Here is a 27,831-nt window from a genome sequence, read left to right on the forward strand (position 1 = left end):
TATTATACGAAGTAACAATACAATATATGAAAGCTTGTGGTTGTAAGAGTAAAAAGGGAAATAAACACTTATGTCAGGCACTGTAACACATTCTTATCTTGGCAAAACACAAACATATGCATCTGTATTTCTGTCTTTTATTTTCTACATTTAATCACTGGTTTATTAAAAATAGTCAAACTTTTGACTGATTTTTAAACTGGATTCAAACGTTAAATCACACAGAAAGCAAAGTCCTCCGTCTTTTCAGCGTCCTCATTATTACATTCCACGCACAGTCCCCATAAGCATAGAAAGGCAAGGACACACACACACACAGACTTTCTCTTTTTGTGTCTTTAATTGTATAGTTTAGATATGTTTTTCTGCTGTGCAACAACAAGGTTTATACAATTCTCCTCATCCCTGTTTCTACTTAAGATCTGGATTCGCTCGGCATTTTCCAGCCCAGTTAAAGTTCCTGCCAGTTCCTGAGCCCCAGTGTTGCAGTGGTGCGGTCGGGGAACAAGAAACCTGGAGGTCCAGGGAGAGTGGGGAAGACCAGATGGAAAAGAGACACGATCGGCACAAGTGATTCAGCTGGAGCGTCCAGGTGAGAGCTGGATTATGAGTAAGCGCTTAAAAAAAGGAAATTTACTAAGTGACAATTAAAGCACAGAAAGCCTTTTAAAATTACTTTATTCATGTAAGAGAAAAAGGAAAAAGAGAAAGTACACACAGTCTTGTTAAAACCAAATAGTTGTCATTATAATCATAATCACTACTATTATTGTCACCGTTAAACTACTTTTACCCCCTGACTAGGAATGTAGCACCACAATTTAAAAAAAACTGTTCAAGTACAATGACAAAAAAAGGAGTCATTTTTTTCTTAAATCTTCAATTTATTTTCATTTGAGATAGTCAATGTATTTTTTTTAAAAAAACAATCACGTTTCAAGCATACATAGCCCCGTTCCCCTGTTCACTGTCCCCACATGTATAAAATTAAGGCCACTTTCCAAAGTGTATGTCTCTGTCCAGCAGGACGTTTTAATGTCAATTTACAAAAAAAGTAAAAAAAAAAACATTCAACAATAATAGTAACAGTCGTAATGCTAATGACAACATAATTCTCGACAAAATTAATCACTGAACAAAAAGATAACAAATCAGTTGCTGTGAATGACTGAACTCGTGAGTGTGTGTCATGTTTTGTGAGGACGTAAGCAGATGCTTTGTTTCCCTTTTATGGTCCAAACTGGCTCCAACATGTTGTTTGACTGGAAGACTAAGAAATACAGCAACTATTTCAATGTGGCTTTCAAGTGTGTGTGTGTAGGTGTGTGTGTGTGTGTGTGTGTGTGTGTGTGTGTGTGTGTGTGTGTGTGTGTGTGTGCGTGGGTGTGTGTGTGTGTTCAAGCTTAACAAGAGGAGAGAAGGACTGGTTGGAAGTGGGTGCTCATGCAAAGAAAACAAGCTTCACTCTGCGTTGTGGAAATGCAGGTTCAGACTGGGAATTCACGAGAACACAAACCATACCATTGGCAAAAACTACAAGACATTGAAAATGGCTACAACAAACAGCAACAAGCTGGCGTCAGTTACCACAGGAGGACAGGAAGGAGAGGAAAGGAGAGGAAAACACAGTAGTTAAGAGATAAGAGATGGATGAAGTAGGCAGTGGTAGGATTATTTGAAAATAAAAGTCTCACACCATTCCTTCTGCTCTTTCTCCCCCGATTGGCTATCTGTTGAACTTTTGTTCCCTTTTTGTCCTATTCCCCTCCTCCCTAGCTCCTTCTGCTCTTCCCCCACCTACACCTTGTCTAGTAGAGATCTTTGGAAGTACAGGATTCGGCGTGGAGTGCCGTACATACGGAAAAATACCAAGGCTGCCAATGTGGCAATCACACAGACCAGCAAGAACAGTGGCAACACCACAGCCACTGCTCCATTCCCCTGGTTCGTCTCAATAATGGTCACATCCACTTCTTCCTCCGTCTCTGTCTCATTCTCCGTTTCCCTGTCTTTAGCTCTAGTTCTGTCCTTATCCTCCCGTCCCTTTTCCTTTTCCCTTTCTCTTTCCTTCTCTTTGTCTTTATCGTGGCCGCCGCCGCCGCCTCTCCCGCCGTCTGTCTTGGAATCCTCGTTGGGGCAACCCATCCAGTCACGGAGCGCCGATTTGGGGTATCCAGGCTCCACGCGCATCCTCTGATTGTCATATTTCCAGTACTTGTTGGCTTTGTAGAAATAGGTATACGCTAGGGGAAGGAAGACTGAAATGTTAAAAACAACCTCTGACAAGTACTAAGAAGCATGGACTGATATTACATGTTGACCTTACCTTGATCTTTACTCATAAAGGCTGCCTTGATGTTCTCTGGAACACCCTGCCACATGTCGATAGATTTGGGGTAACCGTCTTCAACTCTCCTTGAGTCTTCATTGAAACGGTAATACCTGAGGAACGGGGAGCAAAGGAAACACATTTGCTTTAAGTTACTACTTACACACCCACTTTCAAAACCGAAACATTTTATACCAAAACTTGACACCTGACTTCAAAGATACATTGGATAGGATGTAAAATCTGCTCAGGAAGAGCCAAATTCTGAATTAGATGAGTAGTGGGATTAGTAGTGCCATAACAATCTTCCCTTACTTGTTTAATTTATTTATTTTTTTGATTGAACATCCTTGCCATGATTCAAATGGTCTTTCTAACTATAGGCTATCATCTAAATTACTTTTTATTTTTAATTGTAAAAGATTGCCCTCAGTCTAGGCCAAACTTGTTTTGTTAATGATAGTGTTTGGTTAAAGTTTGAATCTGCGCACATAACACAAATTCAGCCTTTTACTTTTGTAACTGTTTACTAAGCACAATTAGTTGTTTTAGTTCTTTTAGACACAACTAGAGACTCCAACCCAATCGACCTCCTTCTCTCATTTAGACTTTAATGAACTTTTGGTCTAAAGGGGAGAGTTTGGTTACGGTGTACTTCTAATTGTTTTCTGTATCCATAAAAAAAGAATAAGAAAAATATCTGTTCTTGCACCACATCTATTTTGTATTATTGGAAAGCTCTCTATATTGACTGATCGAGCTTCTCTAAATGGCATCCAGTAATTCTGAAATGGTTAAATTTGGACTTTTGCGGTGGCAGCCTTTAAAATATGGAAGAATATGCAACTTTGTTCAAACGTATGAATCTATCCAGTCTTAAATTTCACCTGGTGAACTTTACATTTGTTTTCATTCAGTTCAATTTGAGACTCATCAGGTTTTCAATGCTGTTGTTGCTCCTCGTTTTAGCTTGTTTTGGGTCAATATTACTGTATTTGTTCTTTATGTTTTGGTGTGTTTATTATATTGGATATTGGATATTATTACTTTCACAAGTAGTAATATGAATAATTTGTCACTATAAGAAATTATGTTGACTGATTTGATTTTGACAAATATGCACAATTGACCATAATCAATTGTGGTCAATTGTGCCAAAATCTAAAGTTTACATCCGGCAGCCTCAACTAATCAAAGGTTGAAGTGGTGTGTGATTGGGGGAACAGAAGAAAAGTCAACAGTGGTTGCTTGTGGTATTGTACATGTGTTATAAAGTGTTTCTTTCAACGGGTATTGACATTTTCAGCTTGAGTTGCATTGAAAAGCTCATTTTAAGGACAACACTGCTGATTGTTCCTTCACGTTTTTAAAAACTTTCTGCAACACTTCACAAAACCTTGCATTAAAACTCCCTGTAAGCACAGAAAAAGCCTCCTTGTTGTCATTTTGCAGAACTGTAGAAATGAAGGAAATCTTTGCTGCCCGCGTCTCATGTTGAGGCCTGCGCCACAACGGAGGTGGTTTACTGCACCTATCACTGACTTTTGGAGGGGGCAAGGGGTTCATACCAACTGCCTTTGATTAAGGATTTAGTTTATTTTTGTGTTTACACAAGAAGCAATTTTTTTAAATTCACAGTTAGTCATTTACTTTTCTTGTTTAAACCCTGTGAGGTTAACAATCAATTATGTCTTATGGAAGTGGGAAAAGAGGGGTTTTCCTTTGAACTGCCACCTTTTTAACTGGGGCACTTATTTATTTTATATGCACACACAACCGGCCACACACAGATGTTGACTAACTTGTTAGCTCGGAAGAAAAATGTCTGTCCGTTGGGTGTGTAGAAGAGAGCAGCGTCTATCCGATCCCTGGGAAGTCCAGAGCCCATTTCCTTCAGATACTTGGGGTAACCAGAGTCGAGAATAGATTCACTAAACACCCAATACTTGTCCCCTGCAGAGACAAAAAAACATGTACCCTGTTAGCCATCTAGTGATTGCACAAAAAATTGTTTACTCTCTGTATGTTGACTGACCTTTGAAGAAAACAAATTTCCCCTCTTCATTTTCAAAAGCAGAATTCACGTGAGTGGGTAATCCTCTCCAAAAGTGACCAATGGGCATGGGGTATCCATCCAACACACGGCTGTTGCGTACCCGCCAGAACCACTTGTCCTGAAATGTTAAAGTCAAAGCTTTATAGTAATCCAAGAGTAAATAAAAACAACCAAACTCAGAGAGGTTTTATGGGATCTCACCTTGAAGACAAACATTTCTCCTCTAAAGATCCCGATGGTGTCAAAGTGTCCATCGCAGATGTCGGGACCAAAGTGAGGTTTGTCCGGTGAATAGGTGGGCTGAGGGTCGTGGTCAGGGGGGTGCGGTGTCAAGGGAGGGTGTGGCTGACCTGATCCAGACCCTAATGGAGCACATAGACATCTCAATCTATTAGAAAACCGAAATGTAACCTCAGCTTTTAAGTCACAGTGCCGTAAAACTAACATTTCTGCAGTTTGCCACAAACTCAGGATATGTGCCCATCTTTAAAAGTCTTAAATTCATGTATCCAAAATTACTTTTTTAACGTAATTTTGTCTTAAATACTTTAATCACAAGTCTTAAATATTATCATCAGATGACTATCTAGGTTTCTCCCATTATTGTCCCATATCTAATTCAACAGGTCAACTCTGAGTGGCTTTCTTGCTTGCTGTTGCAGAAGAAAAGCAACCTGAAAACATTGGACTGCTGCCACTGTGTTTCAGTGTGGGGGACTGCGTGTTCAGGGAGTTGTGCAGCTTTAGTTTTTCTACACAGAGTTCTGCATGTTATGTGGTCAAAAAAACATTAAGTCTGACCTTATTTGACCAGAACACTCTCTACATGTCCCTTCCTCCACATGTCTCTCTACATATCCCTTTCTACTTGCCACTCTTGCAATAAGGTCAAATTTGGTACTCTCTCTGATTGATGTTTTCACCTGGCACTTTTTTTGTTTTTTATACTTTTCATACTTTTGAATCTTTTTTTTTTTTACAAACTCTTCAGGGACAGAAGAGAATTCTAATTGGACATTTTAGCAAGGCTTTGGGGAGCTGGCAAGTTGCAAGATGCAGGTTTTGATTTCACATCCTTAATAAGGACAATAAAAAAAAAGGGTGTGGAGCACTTTGTGCCTACAACACACCGTAAAGTTGCTGTATGCCCCTCCGGTCGTCATCAGGAAGCTGGAAGTTGTCCGTGTCCATCCACTGGTAGAACGGAGCCATGATGGCCGACGGGTCGTTGGAGTGCTCAAGGCCAAGAGCATGGCCCAGTTCGTGCACCGCCACGAGGAAGACGTCATTCCCTGGAAGACAAAGACTTGTTACACTGACTGCTCGGTTTTGAGGAAGAGTGAAGCATTTATTCTGGTCTGGGGAAGTTTTAGACGGGAGAAGGGGGAAACAGAACTGCTCCCTCATTTAGAGATGACTCAAACACACGCTATTATTTCACATCAGTGGATCAAAATAAAATCAGACAAAGTCATGTGAACACAAGTTTGACTTGAACAGCTGACAGTGGACATTTCTGTGGTTTCCGCACTTCGAAAATAAGCACATTCCTCCGAGCCTCCGCTACCTCAAAGTACTGACATGAGTCTGGACCTGCACCAGGTTCTGCTTGTGACAGCAAAAAGAAAGAAAGGCCTAGACTCTGAACAAACAAGTTACTCCCAACATTTAAACATTTTCATGTTTCATCAGATTTCAGAGAATCTATCTTGAGATGACAGAAAAAGAGGCCTTCTTTCCCTTCAGGCATCTCAGAGCCTCACCGTACAGATCCTGGTTTCCCGTCGTCCACGGCTCGGCTGCGTCAAAGTGAGTGTCTCCTCCGATGCCGTTGCCAGGAAAGTAGGCGTGCGCCAGGAAGCCCCCCTCGCCGTCGAAAGGACTGCTGTCGCCGTGGAAACCCTCCGCAAAATAGATCATTATGTCGGCAAACTCCTCGACTTTGTCCCGTATGTGGCTGTAGGGGATTTCCTGGAAGCGGAGCGGGGTGACGCTCTCCCACACCTTGAAGGCCTTCCTGATGGCCTCGTAGGTCTCGTACTCGCCCGCCTTAGGGGTGTAGTTCTGGATGCTGCACAGATTTGATTGGGATTTTAAGAAAAGTCACACCCCATTCGCGAAATTATGTCTATTATTTTTTTCTTCTACTTAAAAATGGCTTCATCTGGTCCACGCGGGGCTTCGTCGACTTACGAAAAAGTGATGCGGTTCTTCTGCCACTTCAGGGTCTGGATGGCATAACGCTTCCTCCTCAAGTTGCTCTTCAGCTCGGCTCCAAACTTATCCGGCACCCCACAGCGCGGTCGCTTCATGGCCCTGTGAGAGAGAGAGACATAAACAAAAACAAAAGCAACGTTCAGCTCAAGGTCAGAAAAGGCGCCTGTTATATTTTGTGCGTCGTTTTATTTATCGGTACTGACGCGATTGTTTTCTCGTCGATGGCGCCGGTTACTGTGAGGCCGTAAAACCTCTGCATTGTGGCGATGGCTGAGGAGACGGACTGAGGGGAGCGAAGGGAGTGGGTCCTCAGATCTCCTGGGGGAAGGTAGCCATACTGCTGCAGCCATGACTAGCAAAATAAAAAAAAGGAGGAAACTCATGAGATTTGTCATGGAAAAAAAAAAACAGACACACACACACACAAATTTCTGTTTTTATCTAAGATAAAACATAATTAAGAAATAAAAACACATTTCAGCTCATTTTTGTTGATGATCCTGCTGGGTGGACGGTACTGTCCGAGACAAGGAGTGCAAGTTCAGGAAATTTTTATGCGTCTGCAGCGAAAACACATTCTGCTCTGACAACCAAAAATGAGCTCTTAAATTATTTTTCTCCATGTTTTCTAGCCTGAAGGAGTCGCACCACTTCCAAGCGCTTGGCCAGTTTCCAGTTAATTATTAAAGCCAAATGCTATTCAACCATCAACATGACTCACCCCAGTGCATACTTGTGCTAATGCTGAGCGAAACCTCAAACAAGGGAAGTTTGGGTTTCGACAAACAGCCACTGGGGTTGGAATGAACACAAATCACCTCAAGAGGTTGATTATTAATGCATGTTTCAAGTTTTAAGTTATTTGGTGCTAGTTTGATATCTAAGTCAGCTTCACTTCTCCCACAGAGCCTATCCTACACCCTTTTACCTTTTAAACCATAACCAAGACAATAACATTGAGGCCTGTCCAAACAATGGTGAATGACATTTGTGCTGTACGCAGTCACCCCATGATCTTGGCTGTGGTCTCTTTTATGTCTCAAATATACTGTATTTGAATTCTTGCATGAAGTCATTTGATTTGATGCAAACAATTGCACAAGGTCATTTGTTTTGAACGGTGGGGTTTCGGAGCTGTGGGTAACGGCAGTGTGGAGAGAAAAGGAGAATTGCAGAGGCAGAAGAGCAGAGAGCAAGGGAGTGTACCAGGGTGAGAGTCAGGCCCTGGGCAAACCCCAGTCGATGTCTCCAGTTGAGCAGCAGCGTCAGTCAGTAATTTAACTGGGAATTTCTCCTGAGCCGCATCCAAACCTCAGAGTCAAACTCCCCTTCGTTAATGTCTCTGTCCTTTCCTCATCTCACTCCCTCCCCTCGTCTCCTTTACCCCACTTTTATGGAAAACCCATTTGCTTAAATAATCATAAGGAACCACACCCCAACCATCAATTTCTTTTTTTTTTTGCTTTGTCGGATATTGGTTGCTAATAGTAAATTCAAAATGTTTTTATTTGCCTCTTTACCGCCCTATGTTTTCCGCTGACACTGTGCTGTATTTAACGGCCTGTCCACTCGAACGTTTCGCAAAACTATGACGTAGCATATTTATGGATGTCCTCGATCACTTCAAAGCATCTTAAGTAGTCTGGACTCTTCCTCTCCAGCAACAAAGAAACTAGATGATAAGATAAAATTAGCCATAAGTGTTTTAAAGGACAATATCCTTCGACTGCTGCAACGTAGCTTTATTTCAGCCTATGTAGAACTACTTTAAACGAGGAATACTATAGACTAACAATGTTTCTAATGTAAAGCTAACTTAATGTAGCGCTGCTTCAGTCTGGCACTCTAAAACCATTTTAAGTTCATGTAGCTGTAGCCTAGAACCACTTTAGTCAAGCACCGCTTGACACTGCCTTAACATGGCATTAATGTAGTCTGATGCTTGTTTATCCAAGGCTATTACTTCTTCAAGCTAGCACTTCTGTGTTAGCCGAACATCGCTGTAGCCCAGCAATGTCCTGGGTCTTCTGTAGACTTTCAATGCTACCGCATCATCCCAGAAACTCTGTAGACACATTTCAATAGCATAACTACCACCTGAAAGAGCTGAAGGTCTATTTATTTTTATTAGTTTTTGACATATGCTCATGCACCTTGGCTGAGACCTGGCAAGAGCAGAACGGCAGGTCTTAAGTCCTCGAAGGTCCAATTTTTGCCCTGTATACCCTAGCAAGACATGGAGGTCTTAGTGTTTAGACTTCACCCCTGAATGAGTTCTTTCTGGTTCTGACTCACCGCTGTGGACACATAAAGACCCACTGTTTGTTTCTGTTACAGCATGGCTTCAAGAGTGGGAAAGAAAGAGTGGAGCGCAACAAGAAAAAGATGAATTTTACATGAGTCCAGATAATGCAGATAGGAATCACAACGAGCTCAACAGATTGTCGTCAGTATGCGACGTATGCCTTCTGAAATCAAAGAAAGCCCATGCTACCCCATCCCATATTAATATTGGCCTCAGCTCAGAGAAAAACAGGCTCATGAATGACAGAGAACACTTGTTTTAACTTTAAGGCATTCGTGAGCTCCTCAGGTTACTTCACAAAGTCTTATTCAGTGTCACACACTGCTATTTCTGAGAGTGCATACAGATTTGGTAACTAAAGCAGAACCGGGAAGAGGAAGCATTTACAGTGGGATAAGAAGAGACATGTAGGGATTATACAGCTTTTTGATTTTTAGTTTCTCCTCTTTTTAAAGGCCTGACCAAACTTCTTACAACATGCCTGATTGTTGTTATGTACTCTAACTAAAACTGGAGCATTTGATTTATTGGTTTTTAATTTCTTCATCAAATGAGCTGAAGTCGTTGATCATATTTTCTGTTATCCACAAGCAACTTTCTCTAAAGGAATAATTGGGCAATGCTCCTTTTTTGAAGTAATGTCACCCATGATTTGAGATACACTTTAATTTTACCCGCACTGTATTTCCATTGCATACAAAAGTATGCAACCTTTAGTAAATAGTTTGCATACTTATTTAGTAAATAATTTGCATCTGTTGTTGTCGCATAAGTGACATGATTACCAGTTAGCCAGGTTTCAGCAGATTTGTGGGCAACTACGAGATGCAATATGACCGCATTATTTGTTAACCAGTATATTTCAAGAGTAGGAAATTCCCATTTCGCATGCCAATAAAATATTATGCCAGTTGAATGGAGTCTCCAACAGGCCACACCATGTCATCACTGCACTAGATGCCACAGAGAATAGTCAAAACATTTCACAAACATCGCCATCAAACAAATACAACAAAATTTAAGCAAATACTCTTGAAATGTTGCAGAGACTCAGAAGCATAACCTAATCTCATGCTATGATATGCAGACACTCTGTCTGCATTGATGAAGTCACCTCGGCTTGCAAAGTGTTCAGTGTAGCTCCTTTCCTTTATGTCTTTGCGATCCTTTAGTGTCGTTGAAAAAAAATTGATGTTGATGAGACAGGGAAAGTACTGAGCTTCAAGCAATTCGACTCTCTAAATGTTGCACCCGTCATCTCAATGCATACACACCACACAAAACAGAGACTCTTAGACGTGACAGGACATGACTCTTCCCAAAATGTACATTTTATTCCACATGTAGACCCATGTAAAATAAGTTTTTTATGTATATATACATGCCAACTCATTCAGTGGAGCGTTTATTTTGCATAGGATGAGAAAGGGAGTTGCTCAGTTGTTCCGTTAGCTAAATGCCAACGGACAGAAACTCTGGTTAGCAATGATGGCAGTCCCTCTGAGGCATAAAAAGGTAAACAGAGCACACACATCTGCTTATTATGCCTCCATTCCTCTAAACAGAGGGTGGCAGAATTGTGTCAAATGACGTAAAATTATATCTTCTGATTCCCTTGCAACTGTCAATTACAGGTTTTGATCGTGTGTGGGCAGGTGTGTTCGCCACAAGCCTGCAGAAATGGCATAAACGTTTCCCTGCTTTATAAAGATTTGCTTGAAGCATAGCTGAGGCTTTTTGTGACTTCTTTACAAAAGACCTCATTGACACACATATAGACTCCTGGGATTCCCCATCTGCTATCTGCTGCTGGCACGCATATGACGTAAAGCAGTCTCTTATGAGCAAAAAAGCAAATGCCAGGCAAATATCATTGGCAATGCATTGTTAAAGGGCTTTTCTTTTACATTCAGGAGATGAGGTAATTTGTTTCAGTGGTACTTCATATCCTGGGACCCCTCCTGGTTTTCTTCCAGGAAGTTGCCATTTAGCTAACAGGTTAGGATTTAAACAATGGCTTGGTCTGAAAACCATCCAGACTTCCTTCCTTTTCTCTTTCTATCCTCTTTTCCAACATGAAATTAGCATAAGTGTACTTCTATGACTTGTCCTCAACTGCATTTACAAGCAAAAGGAGTTGGTTTTATTCACACATGCGTAACTGATTGACTTCCTATCTAAAGCAGCGAGACAACTGATTCATTTTTCTTTTCTTTTTTTTTCTGTACATCGCCTCACTCCCTCAATGCATCACAATGCCTTCCTTTCTCACGGCCTGCAACAAGCCCCTTTACTGTCCTCATCATGTCGTTTCATGACTGTTATCCTTTGTAGTTGATGATCTCAGCTTGCAGACGTTTTCGTGTGTTTGTGCAGACGTGGATGTGCGTGCATCCTGAAAGTCGGTGGGTGCTGCTGACACAGCGTAGTGGTTTTGGATCGACCACTTCCTTCCTTCACCGCTGACCACAGGAAGTGGCATTTTTTTGCCACACTATCTGCAGGTGTTTATTTCACTGACCAACATACACCTACTGGCCTGATTGAGATAACTGCAGAGGAATCCTAAAATGCCCACAATGGACAAAAAAAGAAGTCCACAGAAACTTACTTCATTAGACTTAACCGAGGTTTTTTTTTTTAATGGTAGATTTTGTTCCTGCTGTTTTTAAGGTATGTTTGTGTCAGACATGTTCAACACGCGCATGATGGGAATAATAACACTAAAGATTTGTCTGCAAAAATTAACAATTTTATGTCCTTAGAGCTGCGGAATAGATCACTTATGGTCAACAGTTTCATTCAGGAAATCTTTATGTTATGCAGCAATTCCTGCTGAAATTCAGTTGGACATTACTGTTTACTGAGTTAATATACAGTTTAACACAAAAATGACAACATTTATGTAAGAGTTAGCAATAAGTTAAATAACTGTTGGAAAGTGTATTAGTCAAGTAAGGAGCACAATACATCGAAAGCTTCCCCGTAGCATAATGTTGCCATCACCAAACGCAATGAAGGGGATGATATTATCACTTTGATGTGTTTTAACAAATCCTGTCACCAGACTAAAATAACTAAAGTTGGATTGCAACATGAGACCAACTGTGCCTTTCCAAAGCATATTAATTTCAGAATGCCTGCATTTGACCCTCCAGTCAATAACGTGTAGAATCGCGGCGAGGTGTAGATATTTTGGGGTAGATTTCTATGTGCTTTGCACTTCAAGAGACTCAAGGTGTTGCCCGTGATTGTTTGCAAAATAACACAAGTTTATTTAGTTGTGAATTTCCGTCCCAATCTAAGATCTTTCAAAAGGCCTCATGCTAATTGATGATTAGCATGATCCTTCACTAATACATACTATATGGATGGAGTTTTACACAGTTTTTTGTGTGTTCTTGCATGTCAAAAACGTCTGTTTCTGTTTCAACTCATCAGAGCACCTTTCCCTGCACATCTTGTGGAAGACAGAAAATGGATTTTTGTAGCTTTCTTTCAGAAAATGCCACTCCATCAAGGCCAGATCCAACCTTCTCCACTTATGTTGTGTCTTCTTCGGTCTGCATGATTCTGCTTGTTCTCTAATCTCATCAACAAACCTCTGATGCCTTCGAACAACAGCTGGATTTATTAATTAATACACAAGTGGAATCTACTGACCTCTGACATTAACTGGTTGCTCTGGATTTTACATTTGAGGCATCAAAGCAGAACAGCATTCAAAATAAGATACCATTTTGTGCAATTTCCTAATGTATTTATGTGAAGGTAAGACTAAAAATCATCCAGAAAAAGACGCCTTAAAAATGTTTGGAACATTTGGAAAACACTGGTTGCCGTCTTAGTTTACAATTTGCAGCTCAGTCTTTCAAGCCTCCAGCCTAATGTAGGTCAATACAGTAACTGAACTCTGTTTTTTTCCACTGGCTCGGCTGCAGCTCCAATTCCTTGCAGGCCACAGGCAGGATACAGATTTTACAGAGACGATTGGCACCGCTAAGATTTTTGGAGAAATCTTCATAACTCGTTGATCACATCCGTGATGAAAACAGCAGCTTTTCCCGCACATGCTTGGTGTGTGCTGACGGTGCTGAAGGAAGCAGGTGTGTACGTATCATAACCAGGTCACTTCCTTGAATTAAAAGTGGACTTCCCCCATGGCTCCATGGGAATTCTGCACATAAACACATCACGGAAGGATCTAAACAAATAGGATCCTGGCGAGACAGAGGAATCTAAACTAAATTGTGGTTTTCTGGAGAAAATTTAGATCCTTCACAGATGGATTTGCTGAGATCCTTCAAACCCCCCAGATTGTGAAAACCCACCTCAGACCTAATTTATGACATATGCCAACAATTAGCCTACATTTCATATCCTGCGAGCCGAACCGCCTCCACATCTCGCACCCCTCCTTCAATACAAAAAAAGAGAAATGCCTCCGTCTCTGACCCAAACCACAATACAACTTCATGCATTACTTGCACATTTCTTCCGTCTTTTGCTCCTCGCGCTTTTGCCCTCTCAGCATTTTTGTGTGTGTTTTTATGAGGCTATCATCATTATGGGCCGTTTCCCCTAACCCAGGGTCAAAGCCTTTCCCATCTCGCCACAGAACTCATTACCCGTTAGAATATGGACTGAAACACAAAAGCTGTCAAATGGATTGCTTTACTTCTCAGCCTGAGAAGGTGTTTATGCAAACGGATTCACAAACGCAGCCCACAAACAAATCCTGATTGTTGCAGAAGAGAACGAAGGTCGCCCCAGACCGGAACTCGCACCACAGAAAATCGACCCAGCATAGTAGAGTGCCGAGAAGTAAACCGTTCTTTGCAAGAAGGACACAGCAAATTAACGTTGAGGACAAAACTCTCGTGCAATGAAACCAAAACTCAGGTTATTTATGGCAAAGCACATAGTGAAGCATGGCAGTGGCAGAATGATGATGTGGGGAGGCTTTTCTTTGGCAAAGAAAGGGAAGTTGAGCTAAATAAAGGCCAATCCAGGAAGAAAAGCTCATAGAGGTTTGCATAAAACGTCAGACTGGGATGAAGGTTCATCTTCCAGCAGAACAACAAACCTACGTATTCAACCAAATGAAAAGGGGAGCATTTTGGATCAGCACAATTCCAGGTGTTGAAGTGGCAACATCAAATTTAAGACCCAACTCCAAAGGAGAATTATGGGCAAGACTTTCAAAAAAATTGATCCTCGGCTTTTATTTATTTTACTTTATTTTAAATTGTACGTCACCTACGACTACAATACGATTTTATCTACATGCTTTCTGTTGTTTTGCACATGTTGTTGTTTACGCATTTCTTATAACAATTGCAAAAGATTCCATCTCTGTTTTTACAACCTCCTTTTTATTTGTATTTTATTTTTTACCTGATTCTCATTCTATGTTATTCCTTTGTATATTCTGTTGTAGTTCCCAGTTGTGACCTGAGAGCATCTCCGATGACAATAAAGATAATCTGAATCTGTCCCTCTATTATTGACTAAGCGCTGATTTGTGATCTCCATTCCCACCAGCATCATTACTCCACACTAATTAGATTTCATCACCTCGCATGTTGTTCATTCCTTTAATAAAGGCTTGTTTTGTCTCACCCAGCGCGGATGTAAGTGTCTGCATGAATCCGAGTATTTTATAAACTTGTTTTTTTTTATTTGTTTATTCATTTTTTCTCTCACCTCCGGGTTGATCTGCCGCTGCGTCGCTCCATGCGCTCTCAACTCCCAGACCACTGCAAGCAGCAGCAGCCGGACCACCGACCTGACCTCGGGAATCATCACTTCACCCAGAGGGGAAAAAAAAGAAGAAAGAAACAGAGACCTAACTTTGGCAGATGTCCCTGAACGCGTCTGCGCTATCTTCCCCCTGTGTTTCTGTTTTCTTGTCAAAACATCTTCCGCGGATGAAAAGAAGAAAGCAACGCTCCTTGGCCGACTTAGCGAGATAAACTGAATAATAATAATAACAATAAAAAAATTAAAAAGTAAAAACGCGCCTCTCTGCAACTTCAAACTCGCGTTATTTCAACTGGTAGATCTCCGGTCTATGCATTCTTTCTCTTTCTTTTTTGTGCTTAGTTAGATTTTTGCTTTTTGCTTATTTTGCGCACGGTTATCGAACTTCGCTGTCGTTCCTGAAGGCAGGAAGTGAAGCGGGGGCTCTTCAGCTTTAGCTCCAGATGTGGCAGCGGGGCTTCTGTCTCCTCCTTGTCCTCTGCCTGCTGGACTCTCCTCAGCCTATCCCGACCCCCGTCTCCTCTTCCCTCTGCAGACGTGGTACCGAGAAACTCCCGGGAGGTTTTTCAGCTGGAAAAGATCGGGCTGCAGTCTCTCCTCCTCCTCCTGCTCCTCCTCAATCTCCCCGCCTTCTCTTGGAAAAAGCCAAACGGATTTCAACTTGGTGACCGATCAGGCTTGGCGCCGCTTTCTCTCACTAGCGAGTAAATAAGTTAAAAGCCTTAATGACGCGCAGAAATGTTGGTGCAGTCATGAGAGAAGATAGAATTAAAAAATAAAAAAAACCTTTTCATTTATAGGCCTATATACATTTTTGTATCATCAGCTTTCTATCTGTTTGGCATCTCAATATCTTGACACAGATGAAGGCATTATCAATTTTTTATTTATTTTTTTATCTTTGCACGTTAATTTTTTATTATTATTATTTTTGTCATCGCTTCAGTTCGAGACGAGCACAAACACACCGTTTACCATTTGCGCCATCAAACTGCGTTGAGAAGACGTAACCGCGCCCCCTAACGGTCGTATGATGTAAGGTCAAGAGCTGGGGTCAAAACCCTCGTTTTATTGCGAAGATCACACTTTCTTGTCACTTCTAGAAATTAGATTTGTGCAGAACAGTGACAAAATGTGTTTTCTGTGACATTAAAGAACCGGGGCTGTAGTCCTACTGGGGGAGCGGCGAGCAGTGAAGATCCAACAACAATCAGATCCACCAAACAGTGTCAATTTTTGACAAAACAAACGCTTTAACTTTATGGAATGAAAAAATGATTTGTTTTAGGATATGGAAGAAAAGCCTGTGGGTTACAATCTAGTGGAGAAAAGAAAATGGTATCTCTGCAACAACAAAAATCAGATTGTTTTGTATTAAAAACAATCTGATATATATATAGAGCACACAAAGCCCTGCTCAGCTCTATGTCTGTGTCCAAAATTATGATGGATAATGTGAGGGTGCAATATTAATGAGAAGTTTCATTGAATAAAAGCTTTCCTGTTACCTAACTTTTTCTCTCTTTACATACTTACCTTGATGACCAAACAATGGTAATTTTTGATCATACTTTTAGGAATATATATATATACATGTGTTATATATATGTTATAGTGATAGCAATCGTTCACATAATGGCAAACACACAGTATTTCCGATCCTTCTTGTCTGTGTCAACTCATTCAATCAACTCATTACAAGGATTTCTGTAGTGTTAAAAACCACTAATAAAGTAGTGAACTTTTTTTTTTCTTCCCAAAGTGAATATTTTTAATATAGGGGTTACATAAAGTACAGCTGACAACAAACTGACATAGATTTTAATATATATATATATACTTATAAACATGTAGGTTTAGTAAGTTTAGTAGCTTTAAATGGGTTACAGATCTCACTCGTGGATCATACAGCAACAGTAACAATAACATTCCCCAAGCTGAAGGGCTAACATCACAGGACAGACCGCGCCCGCGCCGGGCTCACAACAACAGCACATGTGCTTTTGTTTCAATCGAGCGATACAGTAGAAAAAAATAGACTAAAAGACATGAACCAGTGCTCCCCTCCCCACAAGAAAATGAACAAAAAACATAAGAGCAAAAGACTTCGTATTCCTACGGCACTGCATTGTGTTGCCTTTATATTCTCTCACCAAGCAAATTCTTAATTTTGTTTCTTTTGGGCCGGCTCCCCTTCACCACACTGTATCAATGTGAACTTCTTTTGTTTCTTCCTATTTCTATTTTGTACATGCAGAACTAATCTGAACCCGAGTAGCAACACCGCTTTTTTTCTCTCGGTAGCGAGTGATAGAGGTAAGTCGCTCTTTAAACTGAAATTCAGCCACATGTTGTTTTCATGAGATTTTGTATTACACAGTAGTTACATTGATTGGGCCAGTGCTGGTGTTCGGGCCTTTTGATTCTGAGACAGATGAGATGACAGATGAGTTCTCAACCCCAATAACTGTGAGTAACGTCCTGCTGTGAGACAAAAAAATGTACTGGAACCAAGAAAGCACATTTCCCTACAGCAGAGCATGAAGGAATGAGACAATTATGGAAAATTCAACACAGAAAAGTGGGTACAACCTGATGTATTATGGGTAAGAAATGTCCCAAAAAAAAAAAGTTGGTGAAATGGCGAGGAGGCAAAACAAAAAAACAACACCTAAGCATTACCAAAACAGTTCATTTTGGTTATACTTAAGCTTCTTTGGTGCCATACGGATGAGCTTCAACACATGGCACAACAGTCACTAAATGTTTCAAAAACAACGTGAAAATGGGCAAACTTGCTCTTTAAAGAACTTTTCAGTGACTCGTGAAGATGCTGGAACAGGGTCTTCTTGTACGCTCGTGATTAGTACTATGAATCACATAATTCAAGGCTTTGAGACAATTGCTGGAAAACCCAGTAATAATTGGACTACTTCCTCTTTTGTAACACAAGACAGCCAAAGATGGTTGGCTCACAAACTTTACATATGAACATATTACACTGATTATCAAACTGTCTGAAATGTGTTGTGGAAGCAATGCTTTGTGAAGGCCAGCAGTGTTGTGCTTAAGGACAAACAATAAAATGAAATACCAAAAACATTTTCTAGCCAAACAGTCTGACTTAAGTTATGACTCTTTATCTGGTTCTTCCCCAGTTTCCTCTGAGGTTACAGTCGTCTTCTGTGCTGATTTATGTTCACCTTGACCCACAGTCTTCTGGTCATCAGCTGACTGAGTACTGGTGTTGAGGAAGGCTTGATACTGGTTCCAGAAGCCCCCTGAGCTCCTGGTGGCTGGAATGTTTAAGGACACAGAAGATGCAGACGAAGGAATCTGGTCGGAGGAGGAGCGACTGCTCCTGGCCGGTGGGCGGGATGGTTTGGCTGCACCCCCATGGTGCTTCATGTGTCCCTGGGAAGGAACATGGACAACATAGTTCTCACTCAAGTGAACTGTTTATTCTCATCATTGTGTTTATTGAGGGATCTGTGTAATTATGTGAGAATGCCTGTTGATGGAGCCATTGTCAAAGAAGATTTTCTGTCACCAATGGACACAGATAAAGTTTTTCTATTCTAAAAGAAAGAGCACAATGGATTCAGAAAGACAGGAGAAAGAAAGAAAGAAAGAAAGAAAGAAAAAAGAAATAAAGAAAGAAAGAAAGAAAGAAGAAAGAAGAAAGAAAGAAAGAAAAAGAAGAAAGAAAGAAAGAAAGAAAGAAAGAAAGAAAGAAAGAAAGAAAGAAAGAAAGAAAGAAAGACAGAAAGAAAGAAAGAAAGAAAGAAAGAAAGAAAGAAAGAAAGAAAGAAAGAAAGAAAGAAAGAAAGAAAGAAAGAAAGAAAGAAAGAAAGAAAGAAAGAAAAAGAAAGCCAGAAAAGGAAGAAGGAAAGAAGGAGGCAAATTGTTGGTACGTCTGAAGGAAAAAACTCTGGCTATACCATGCTTTCAATGCTTGAAGTTGACATAAAACATATTTCATACTCTTTCTATTTATGAATTTCTTGTGATTGAAAACCTCTAAAATGACTAATAAATAACACCATTGTCAAGTAATATAAAGTACAATATATTAAAGATTTCAAATACCATAAGACCTGGGGGTCTTTTAGTTTATGGTGTGCGCTACTTTAGTAGGATCTTCCTCAAACTTCACAATAAAAATGTAGCTTACATTGACATTTTTACTTGAATTCATTTCTATTGCTGATTTATACAGATATAGAATTATTTTACGCTGAGAAACAGTTTCACAGCGATTACATCACGCTATTGGATCAAATTGTGTGTGCAGATACACAATTTACACCAGAAAAAATATATATTTTTACCTTTAATCCACTGCGACTGGCGTACTCTTTTCCACACTCAGCACAGCAGTACGTTTTCTTTTCAGGACGGGACATTGGAGATGGGAGGGTTGGAGCAAGGCTAATGGGCACCGAAGCCTCCAGAGCTTCGTTTGAAACCAGTCCACTCATTTTACTGGCATCCGCCTGGTCTTCCCTCCCATATGAACCAAAGAGAAAGCTTTGGCCGGTCTCCCTGACAGACGTGGCTTGCTTGTGCAAACCCTCCCTTACGTCAGCAAATATGGGGTCTGCATTCTCCACCAGGGGAGTCATTTTGAGGTCTTCCTCAGGCACAGTTACTTGCTCTTGTTGTTGTGGTGCACTTGTAGAAGATTGGCCTTTGTCTTCCTTCATGGGTTCTGGTGATTGTGGCCTTGCGGCGTCGGAGTGTGATCCCAAAGCTGCCTTTGTGCCAGCATCACAATCACCTTCAGTTGACATAAGGTTAGAGGTTGAACTAGTGTAATCATAAGGAGCATCCGAAACGGGTGTGCTTTGTAAGTCCTCTGGGTTTGGTTTGGAATCAAGGAAAGCGTCAATGTTAGGTGATTCTTTCATCTTTGTGGGGTCCATCATCATTGAAGGGGGTGACTCTGTCATTTTGTTATCACTAAAGAGAAGTGGTGAGGGGTTAGATGTTGGAATGAACATGTCAATAGATTCTTGATGTTGGACTTTGTCATCTTCATTAGGAGGCAAAGCCGAGTCTGACCTTTGGGAAACCTTTAGTGGTGAACTGACACAAAGGACAGGAGGATCTTCAGAGCTGCATGGTGGGCTTTGTGTGTTAGAATCCATAGTTGGGTCAGGGCTAAGGTCAGCCGGGGGGATTTGATTTGGACTGGAGGGTGGAGAATTACCACTATTTTTCTCAGCTGGTTTTTTGCTAAAAGAGACAGGAGCTGAATTAAGAGTTTGAGTTTGGAACTGTGAGTTCGGTTCTGGGCTCTTTACAGGGCTGGCATGAGGAGGTGTTTTGCTGGAAGGGGGGACTTGATCAGTGGACTGGGAAAGGCATTGTGGCAAGGATCTGGGATTAGATTCAGATGAGATCTTCTGTTCAGACTCCTCTGAGCCATCTGGGGGCAACTGTCCACCAAGGTGCATGCGTATGTGGTGCTGAAGAACAAGAGCATTGGTAAACTTACGCTGGCACAACGGGCAAGAGTTTTGGACATTGGGTGGCCGGGCATGATGAGTAGCAAGATGTGACCGCAGGCTGCCTTTGGTAGAGAAGGAGCGCCCACATATCTTACATGGAAATGGACGTTCTCCAAGGTGTGTGGCCTGGTGCAGCCGCAGTGCTCTAGGACAACTCAACACCCGAAGGCACACTCCACACTGATTGGTTGTCAAGTTATGGGTCGAACCAGTGGCATTTGGTGATGGTAGCACACCACCCATCATGGTATTTCCTTCATTGCCACTCATTCTAAGAGCAACTACCATCTCACGGGTGAATTGGGAAACTGATGTGGTGATGTTTGATGATGGAGATGCAACTACATTGGTCATGGAGCTGCCTGCATTTGTGAAGCGGGTGTTTGATGAACTCCCAGTAGATGAAGTGGTGGTGCTTGACAAAATCTCCAACATGGATGTTGGAGTAGAGGAGGAAAACCATGGAGTGCAGGAAAGTGAAGGGGACTTCTCTAGCTTCTCAACTAGTCTCTGCAACTTAGAGGTTTCAGATGTGGGAGTAGCAGTTGCTATGGATGTGGGCAGAAAGGACTGAATGGTGGTAGTGGGTGAACTGGGATTTTTGGGAAGGGATGAAATCGGAAAAGAAAGCTGCGAATGACTGGAAGAGGCTTGTGGTTGGGATCCTGCAATAGACGGTAGCTGAGTGCGTAGTAAGCTCAGTGATGGATGGCTGTAGAGAGGTGAGTGGGCCGCTTGGGTAGATGAAGAAGTTGAAACAGGTGAGAAAAGGAGCTTTGGGAGGTGAGCAAGTTGGGAATAAGCAGCAGGAGATAGCAGAGGTGCATAAGGTGGAGTGTTTTCATCAAAGCGCTGCTGTTTGACACCTTTGAATAACCCAGCTATGGTAGATGATGAAGACAGAGAAGGGTTTGAGAGAAGGGAGGTCGCCAAAGAAGAGCTGGAGGATGAAGAGGTTGGGATAGAGGAAGCACTAGCAGCAGCAGCAGCAGCAGCCCTATTAAGCTGCAGGAGAGAATGTGAAATCAAAGCTAGGTCCACACTAGGCGGTAGGGGCAAAGTGGATGGAGCTGACTCACCCGAGGTCCCCATAGAAATGCCACTACTGTTACCACTGATTGTCAAGTTGTCTCCACATGTTTCATCCTCCGTCCTACTTTTTCGCTTTTTTTGTGCTATATTCATCCCGCTGGTACTCCCAGAACTATCAGTAATTTGTCCCATATCTGATCCCCCACTGGCTCCTAAGGCTAACCCAAATAAAGATGGTGGCAGGAGTGAAAGAGAAAGCTCTGGATTTTGTTCACGGTGACGAAGGAAGTGCACCTTCAGATTGCCTCGTGTTGTGAAACGACTGAAGCACACGGGGCACTGATAGGGCCGTTCTCCTGTGTGTGAACGGAGATGAATCTGCAGAGCAGAATCACTGCTGAACACTTTTCCACAGAAGCGACAAACATGCTGGAGACGACTAGCAGTGTTGGAACTTGATGCGGATGAGTCGCTGCCGACAGTGGCAGCTTGCAACTGTGAGTTCGGGTTTATAGACTGAGGTGAGGTAAGGGATGAGCTTAAAAAGGACAAATCACTCTGCGCACCTGCTGTTGTAGTATTGGAAGATTTCTCATGTAGGTAGCGATTGGGTAGCGCTAAGGATAGAGCTAAAGCATAGGTTGAAGAAGGCACTGAGACACCTGCAGAGGAAGTTGTGAATGAAGAAGAGCATTGGGAGGTTTCCCATGACTGACCAGTCTTTCCTGTTCCTTCAAACTGGGATTTATGAGGTTGCAGGATGTGAGACAATGACGTGCTTGGCTGTGTGGTTTTGCTGGCTGTTTGAGAGGGGTGCAGGGAAGAGAAACATGATAAGAGAGGAGCCAAAGAAGTAGTGGGTTGCGGTGCTGCTGGCTGGGTTACGGAGCCGGATGTATTTTTATTACCTTCCAGACAGAGTTGAGGCAAAGGGGGGAGGACATGCTGGGATGGTGTATCTATGGTGTAGGAGTCCCCACCCAGGCGTAACACTTGTCTACAGATCTCCTCAGTGATCTGCATCTGGTGGATCTGTCGTTGCTGCAGCACCCGGAGCTCCTCCAGGATCAGAGCGATGCTCAGTTGGGTCCTTACAGGTGCTGCTGAAGCAGACGTTAATCCTGGGCTTGGGGTGGGAGTTACAGGACTTGGAGGACCCTCAGGTACTCGACTGGGGCTTCCAGGGTGTGGTGGAGGGCCTAGTGAGGTTGAGGAAGATGAGGAGGAAGAGGAGGTGGTGGTTGTGGCTGACAGGCCCAACTTGGGAGAGGCCATGTGTGCACTTTGGGAATAGTGGCCAAGTAGCACTGGAGAATCAGGATTCAGGGAGCGTTAAAGGAAAGGTAGATGTTTGATGATAGAAAGATGTGTATGGAAAGTAATAGGAAAGAGAGTTTGGTAAATCTTTGAATGGCTGTCCTGACAACGAGGGTGTTAATGGAGCCTGTGTGGGTATCGGGGGATCTGAAAGTCTTTAAAAGATGTACAAAGAGCAAGGGGCAGATGGGAGTTTTGAGAAGACGGGGAGCACAAGAGAGAATCCGTGATGATTGTGAAGGAAATTTACTTCACTGGCAGGTTGTGACCTGGAGAGGGTTAGAAAAAAACATCTAAATTTAGGAAAAGGAAGCAAGTTTTAAGCAAAACACACATTTGTAATCAATAAATAAGGTTTACCTTTTGGGTTTATTTCCACCGGTTTAAAATCTACCTTTAAAATCTACCTAACCCTAATCTTTTTCCCTGTCAGTTTTTTTTCTTTATCAAAGGCTGTCTCTTTACCCCCATCTACACTCACAAAAGCAAACATTATGCAGGCTGAGCACAAACCTGCACACAAAAAAACCCAGCTGTGCCCTGCCATTAAGGAGTGTTTCCATGGCAACACTCAGAGGAAAAAACAACGGACTTCAATACCAATAGACATCCTGCCCCATTAAAACATGAAGTTGTAATGCATTCTTTCATTACAGCTTCAGTTCTTTGGGAGCCCTGGTAGTGAGTTCACTGCTGAATACTGAATGAATGCACAGCAGACGTGACCTAAAACACTCTGAAGTCGCTTTCCTGATACTGTTCAGAGGCAAGCAGAGAAAGCAGGGTCGCATGCACTCTTTTTAAGCAAATTAAAAGAGTGTAGTTTAAGATGCACCGTGGACTCCATTTTTGGAACTAAAGTGGACAATCAGACACTGACGTGAACAAGCATTTACGTAAATAAAGCAGAATAGACAGCGAGCAAACCACAGAGTCATTAATCACGCTGAGATATACGACGATTTGAAGAAACTGGACTTAATGTTTGACTATATTGGTGGGATTGTAGTTAGGAGGAAACCGCCATACTAAAGACGTGGTTTCTCTGAACAAGTGTCCCTTTTGTCAAAACTCCTGGCTGGCCCTCCTACTCTGTCTACACACACACACACACACACACACACACACACACACACACACACACACACACACACACACACACACACACACACACACAGATGCACTCACTTGTTCATCCACTGCTTTGCATTCAAACAGAGAGTGAACTTCAGGTCCTTTGAGACGAGAGTTCTGTGTCTCTCTTTCGTGAAACTTTATACACTGGCACTCAACTTCATCCCTTTATGGCCTTATTAAGGGATTCCAATTATCAAAATCAATCTTCTTGCAATGATGATCTTTTTGTGTGGAAGACTGATGTATTTAGCAACAGTCTTGTAGCGATGGGTCATGCTCAAACGCGCTGAGATGAGCTTTTGCAGTAGAACAAATTCATAATTTATTAACAAATTAATGATTTATTAACATGTGAAACCTTCATATTTACCAAGTAAAGCTAAAATATGAGTAAACAGATGACTGTAAAGTCAGAGGCATGTGTCAAGAGCACTCGGCTCTCTGGACGGAGACGTACTTCCTGTCCCTACAGCTTTGCAAATTCTCCAGTGTTCTTGCCATCACCATTTGGCCCCTTTCAAACTATCGCAGATCTTCACGCTTGCCCATTTTTCTTGTTTCTAAAACAAGGAAAACTTTGAGGACATAATGTTCACTTGCTGTCAAATGCATCCCACACGCAAAGACAGCCCTGCTCTGTTTAAGGCCATTGAGCCACATCTGGCTTACATGGCCCCGCCTGGCTTGTAGTCAATGGAAAATCTGACACTTGAAATCCACAAACTAGGAATTTTGCAATTTGATGATGCTGCTTTTAATTTGAAGCTTTCATTTGTGTGTTTTGATGGCTACAATAGCAATTAGCTCAAGGGTTCTGCAATGTATCACAGTCGTAATAGTGCGTTATTCGCATTGTCAAGGACAATTTGTAATGCAAAGTTTGTTGGTTGATTTTTACAGTATCAATACACACTTTGCTTGAATAGAGTCACTATGCAGTAGAGACCCACAGATGAAGACCAAATAATCATTTCAGTCCTTATGCTGTTCATGTTTTACTCCTATTTACTCAAGTCAAAGGTTGCAATATTGCATGATAAATGAATTGCAATAATTTCCTTTTGCATGAAACCTAAATTTCCATTTCATGCAAAAATTCTGTCTTACTGAAAGTCTTTGTGGGGTAGCTGGTCTCAACATGTGCGTTTTTTCCAAGGACAATTTTGTTTCCAGAGTCTTCATCGTTCATTCATTTTGTTTTTTTCTGTTATTTATTTTGAATATTTAAAGTGTCTTCCAGTTCCAGAATTAAGTGTTCATTAGAATCTAAAGTTTATTGGTCTTTGATTATGTTCTTGCGTTATTATGCCACGACCACTGTTTTTTTAATATTGTTGTCTCAAGACAACAATATTATCGTTTATCGCAATAATTCTGGGACAATTTATCATCCAGCAAAATTTGTTATCGTGACAGGCCTGGTCGAAGGGAAAGACGTTTTGTTTGTGGCGATTAACTGCTGTTCTTGAGTATAACAGCTTGAACAAACATGTTCAGACGAAGTACCATATTTAGTGACATATAAAAAGCTGAACATGCTGTTTCTGTTCTGAACATTTTGTTTCTACTGACATGGACCTTTGGGGGGAAAAAAACCACTAATCGTCCTCCCCTGTAGTAACTTGGTAAGAAAAAGACAATCTGTGTCTGGGATCTTAATGTTGTGTCTAATCAGTGTCCATTTTGTGAAAAGGTTTCAATGAAATCCAATCAGGTCAGTGTGAAGTTCAAAATGGTGCCCTCGCCGGCCCCCCCAAAAAAACGGGTTACATATTTTTTTGACCCAATTTTTGGGGTGAAGCCACCAAACCTCTCCTAAAAATACATAAACCCAGCCTTCCTCAGAGGGCACTATCTTCATATTCATCTTTTCCAGCTGCAGTACCGTCGCAACTCATTTAATTTAAAGTCCAATTAAAATCCCTGAGGTAATCTGTCTCCAATGGGATTCAAAGTAGACCTCTTTGTGAGCAGGAGCAGCTGAACAGGGAGGAATGTGCAACAATGGCGTTCGGGGAGCACAGCTGAGTGCACATCACTCTCTCACACAGACTCTCCAACACACAATGCCGCTGACTGGAGGCACAATGCTCCCTTTTCTTACCCACAAACCAGACTGTTTGTCACGTGGGGTTGAAGGTGAAAGGTAGCGGTGGAAAACGGACAACCAGAAACCCCTCCCCCCAACATTTTAATGCATGTCCCCTATTCCCCACTCTACCTCCTGTGGAAGCCCCACCTCCCGCACCCCTCCAGTCCTTTCTGTCTCTCTGCAGACTTGGGTAGAATAATAAAACGCACAACTGTTGTGATGCAAGGTTTGAATGAAACGCACACATGCGACGTGTTAAAAATGCGTGTGTTTTTTTGTTTGTTTGTTTGTTTTATAGCGCGTCGGAGACGATCCTTCAGTTCCAGCAGGAAAACGACAGTCAACAGTGAGACACATAGATGCAGTTTAGTTTACAATTTTTTGGGGTGGGGGTGGGATTAAATCTGTTTCCTATTCCAAGAAAAAGATAAATAATTTACACAAAAAAAAAAGAAAAAAAAGACATTGCAATATACTACAGCTGCACGTCACGATTATATTTCTGAATTAATGCGGTCAACTTGTATGTAAAAACATTCACACGAGCGGATTTAATCGCATTTTAGGCACAAAAGGTTCCGGCAGTCGGTGCCTCTTTTTCCCGGTGGTTGGGCGTTTTTTTTTTTTGTTTTGTTTTGTTTTGTTTTTTTTTTTTTCTCCCCTCCCCCCAGCACCCTTTTCCCCCCTCCGTCTCTCGCCATCGACGTTTGTGAAATCGGCGTCCATAACGCTGTGAAAGATGCGCGCTCCCGATACTGTACCGCGACCTGTTGCACGCCAGGCGCGCGCTCCCCACATCATAACAAGTTATGATTCATAAAACGTTATGACTCCTCCGGAGAGGAGGAAAAAAAAAAAAAAGGAGCGAGAGAGAGAGAGAGAGACGCTGTCCCGGATGTGCATTTCCGCCGCTAGCCGCTCGCCTCGGTTCTCTTAAATATAACAGAAATATCACTTACCGTGTTGGAAGCGATGGGTTTTTTTGTTATTATTGTTTGTTTGTTTTGGGGTTTTTTTCCTCCCTTCTTCTTAAAGACCCCTCTGTTGGTTTTTTTTTTTTTTTTGTTTTTTTTTTTTTGTGGGGGGGCACCGACGTTGTGGAATGACAGGAGTGGTGGAGAGCAGGAAGGGAGGGAGGGAAGAAACGCTCCGGAGCTCCGGGGTTCTGATCGGCTCCGTCTTTCAGCCCGGACACTTGCGCAGCATTTCCCTGTTCAGTCCCGGGGATGCGCAGTCGGACAGCTGCATTTTTTTTTTCCTTTTTTTTTTTTTTTTTTTTTTTTTTTTTTTTTTTTTTTTTTTTTCTTCGCCTCCCTCCCTTCAATTATTTATGCCCGTCGTAAATTGCGTTTAACTCTCAAAAAGCAAAAAGGTCGTTTGCAGGATGAGGAATAACCGGGGAGCGAATGTATCAGGAGAGAACATTGAAGGGAGGAGGGCAGGGCCTCTATTTTGTCTGTTCTTGTCCGGCCTGCCTGTCTGCATTTGCTGCGGTACTCTGTCTGTCTGTCTCTCTCTGTCTGTCTGGTATAATTAACGACCCTGTCCTCCACGCAGAGCTTTCCAGCTCCACAGTCGAAGTAAATAGTCAACATATTTTAAGCAAGTTTGCTTCACACACCTCCACTGTCCTCTCCCGACTCTCATACACAGTTCACGTGTTGCATGTTTAATGTTCAGTCGACATCTTAAAGTCAAACTGGGTTCAAACACGAAAGCTTTCAATGTATTTTAATGGAGTTTCGATTGAATAGTGCAGTATTTTTTTTTCTTTTTCACCTGTGCCACTGTGATTTTAATGACATTAATGTCGTCAAAGGTCAACTAGCCGCACCGCATTTACAAAATGCAGCAGACTTGGTTACTAACTGTGCTCCAAATATTTCAGTTGCACAAACATACACCAGTCAATGTACGTAGATTTTGTTTGATTGGTTTAGTCGCCTCTGGAAAATCTCTTATGTGGACAAAATAAAATAAAAATCACATTTGCAGGGGGAAAGTAGCTTTTTTTGTTGTTGTTGTTGCTATATGCTGGTGCATCTCTTATTTTAAAAGTTTACTGAAATG

General features: G+C 41.8%; 2 protein-coding genes across 2 annotated transcripts; both read right to left on the reverse strand.

The window, feature by feature from the left end:
- Positions 1-321: 321 nt before the first annotated feature.
- On the reverse strand, positions 322-15,228 carry mmp14b (matrix metallopeptidase 14b (membrane-inserted)). Its single transcript, XM_055033365.1, has 10 exons — positions 14,614-15,228; positions 6,806-6,954; positions 6,579-6,701; positions 6,149-6,456; positions 5,516-5,677; positions 4,587-4,747; positions 4,365-4,503; positions 4,132-4,282; positions 2,327-2,442; positions 322-2,243 (listed from the first exon to the last, which is right to left on the reverse strand). Exons 1-10 carry the CDS (start codon positions 14,710-14,712, stop codon positions 1,798-1,800), a joined length of 1,854 nt encoding a protein of 617 aa, XP_054889340.1. The 5' UTR covers positions 14,713-15,228; the 3' UTR covers positions 322-1,797.
- A 1,194-nt stretch (positions 15,229-16,422) lies between these two features.
- sall2 (spalt-like transcription factor 2) lies at positions 16,423-27,043 on the reverse strand. Its single transcript, XM_055033457.1, has 3 exons — positions 26,721-27,043; positions 19,002-22,801; positions 16,423-18,084 (listed from the first exon to the last, which is right to left on the reverse strand). Exons 2-3 carry the CDS (start codon positions 22,488-22,490, stop codon positions 17,800-17,802), a joined length of 3,774 nt encoding a protein of 1,257 aa, XP_054889432.1. The 5' UTR covers positions 22,491-22,801; positions 26,721-27,043; the 3' UTR covers positions 16,423-17,799.
- Between the last annotated feature and the right edge of the window lie 788 nt (positions 27,044-27,831).

This window comes from Poeciliopsis prolifica, unplaced genomic scaffold, assembly GCF_027474105.1.
Source record: "Poeciliopsis prolifica strain line A6 unplaced genomic scaffold, Auburn_PproV2 SCAFFOLD008, whole genome shotgun sequence".
NCBI classification, from domain to species: domain Eukaryota; kingdom Metazoa; phylum Chordata; class Actinopteri; order Cyprinodontiformes; family Poeciliidae; genus Poeciliopsis; species Poeciliopsis prolifica.

Coding starts and splice junctions, on each gene's coding strand:
- mmp14b (XM_055033365.1), bottom strand. CDS start 14,712: ATGATTCCCGAGGTCAGGTCGGTGGTCCGGCTGCTGCTGCTTGCAGTG. Junction 4,748..5,515: donor GGGCATACAGCAACTTTACG/GTGTGTTGTAGG, acceptor GTGCTCCATTAG/GGTCTGGATCAGGTCAGCCA. Junction 2,244..2,326: donor CTTTATGAGTAAAGATCAAG/GTAAGGTCAACA, acceptor TCCTTCCCCTAG/CGTATACCTATTTCTACAAA.
- sall2 (XM_055033457.1), bottom strand. CDS start 22,490: ATGGCCTCTCCCAAGTTGGGCCTGTCAGCCACAACCACCACCTCCTCT. Junction 18,085..19,001: donor CCAGTCGCAGTGGATTAAAG/GTAAAAATATAT, acceptor GTTCCTTCCCAG/GGACACATGAAGCACCATGG.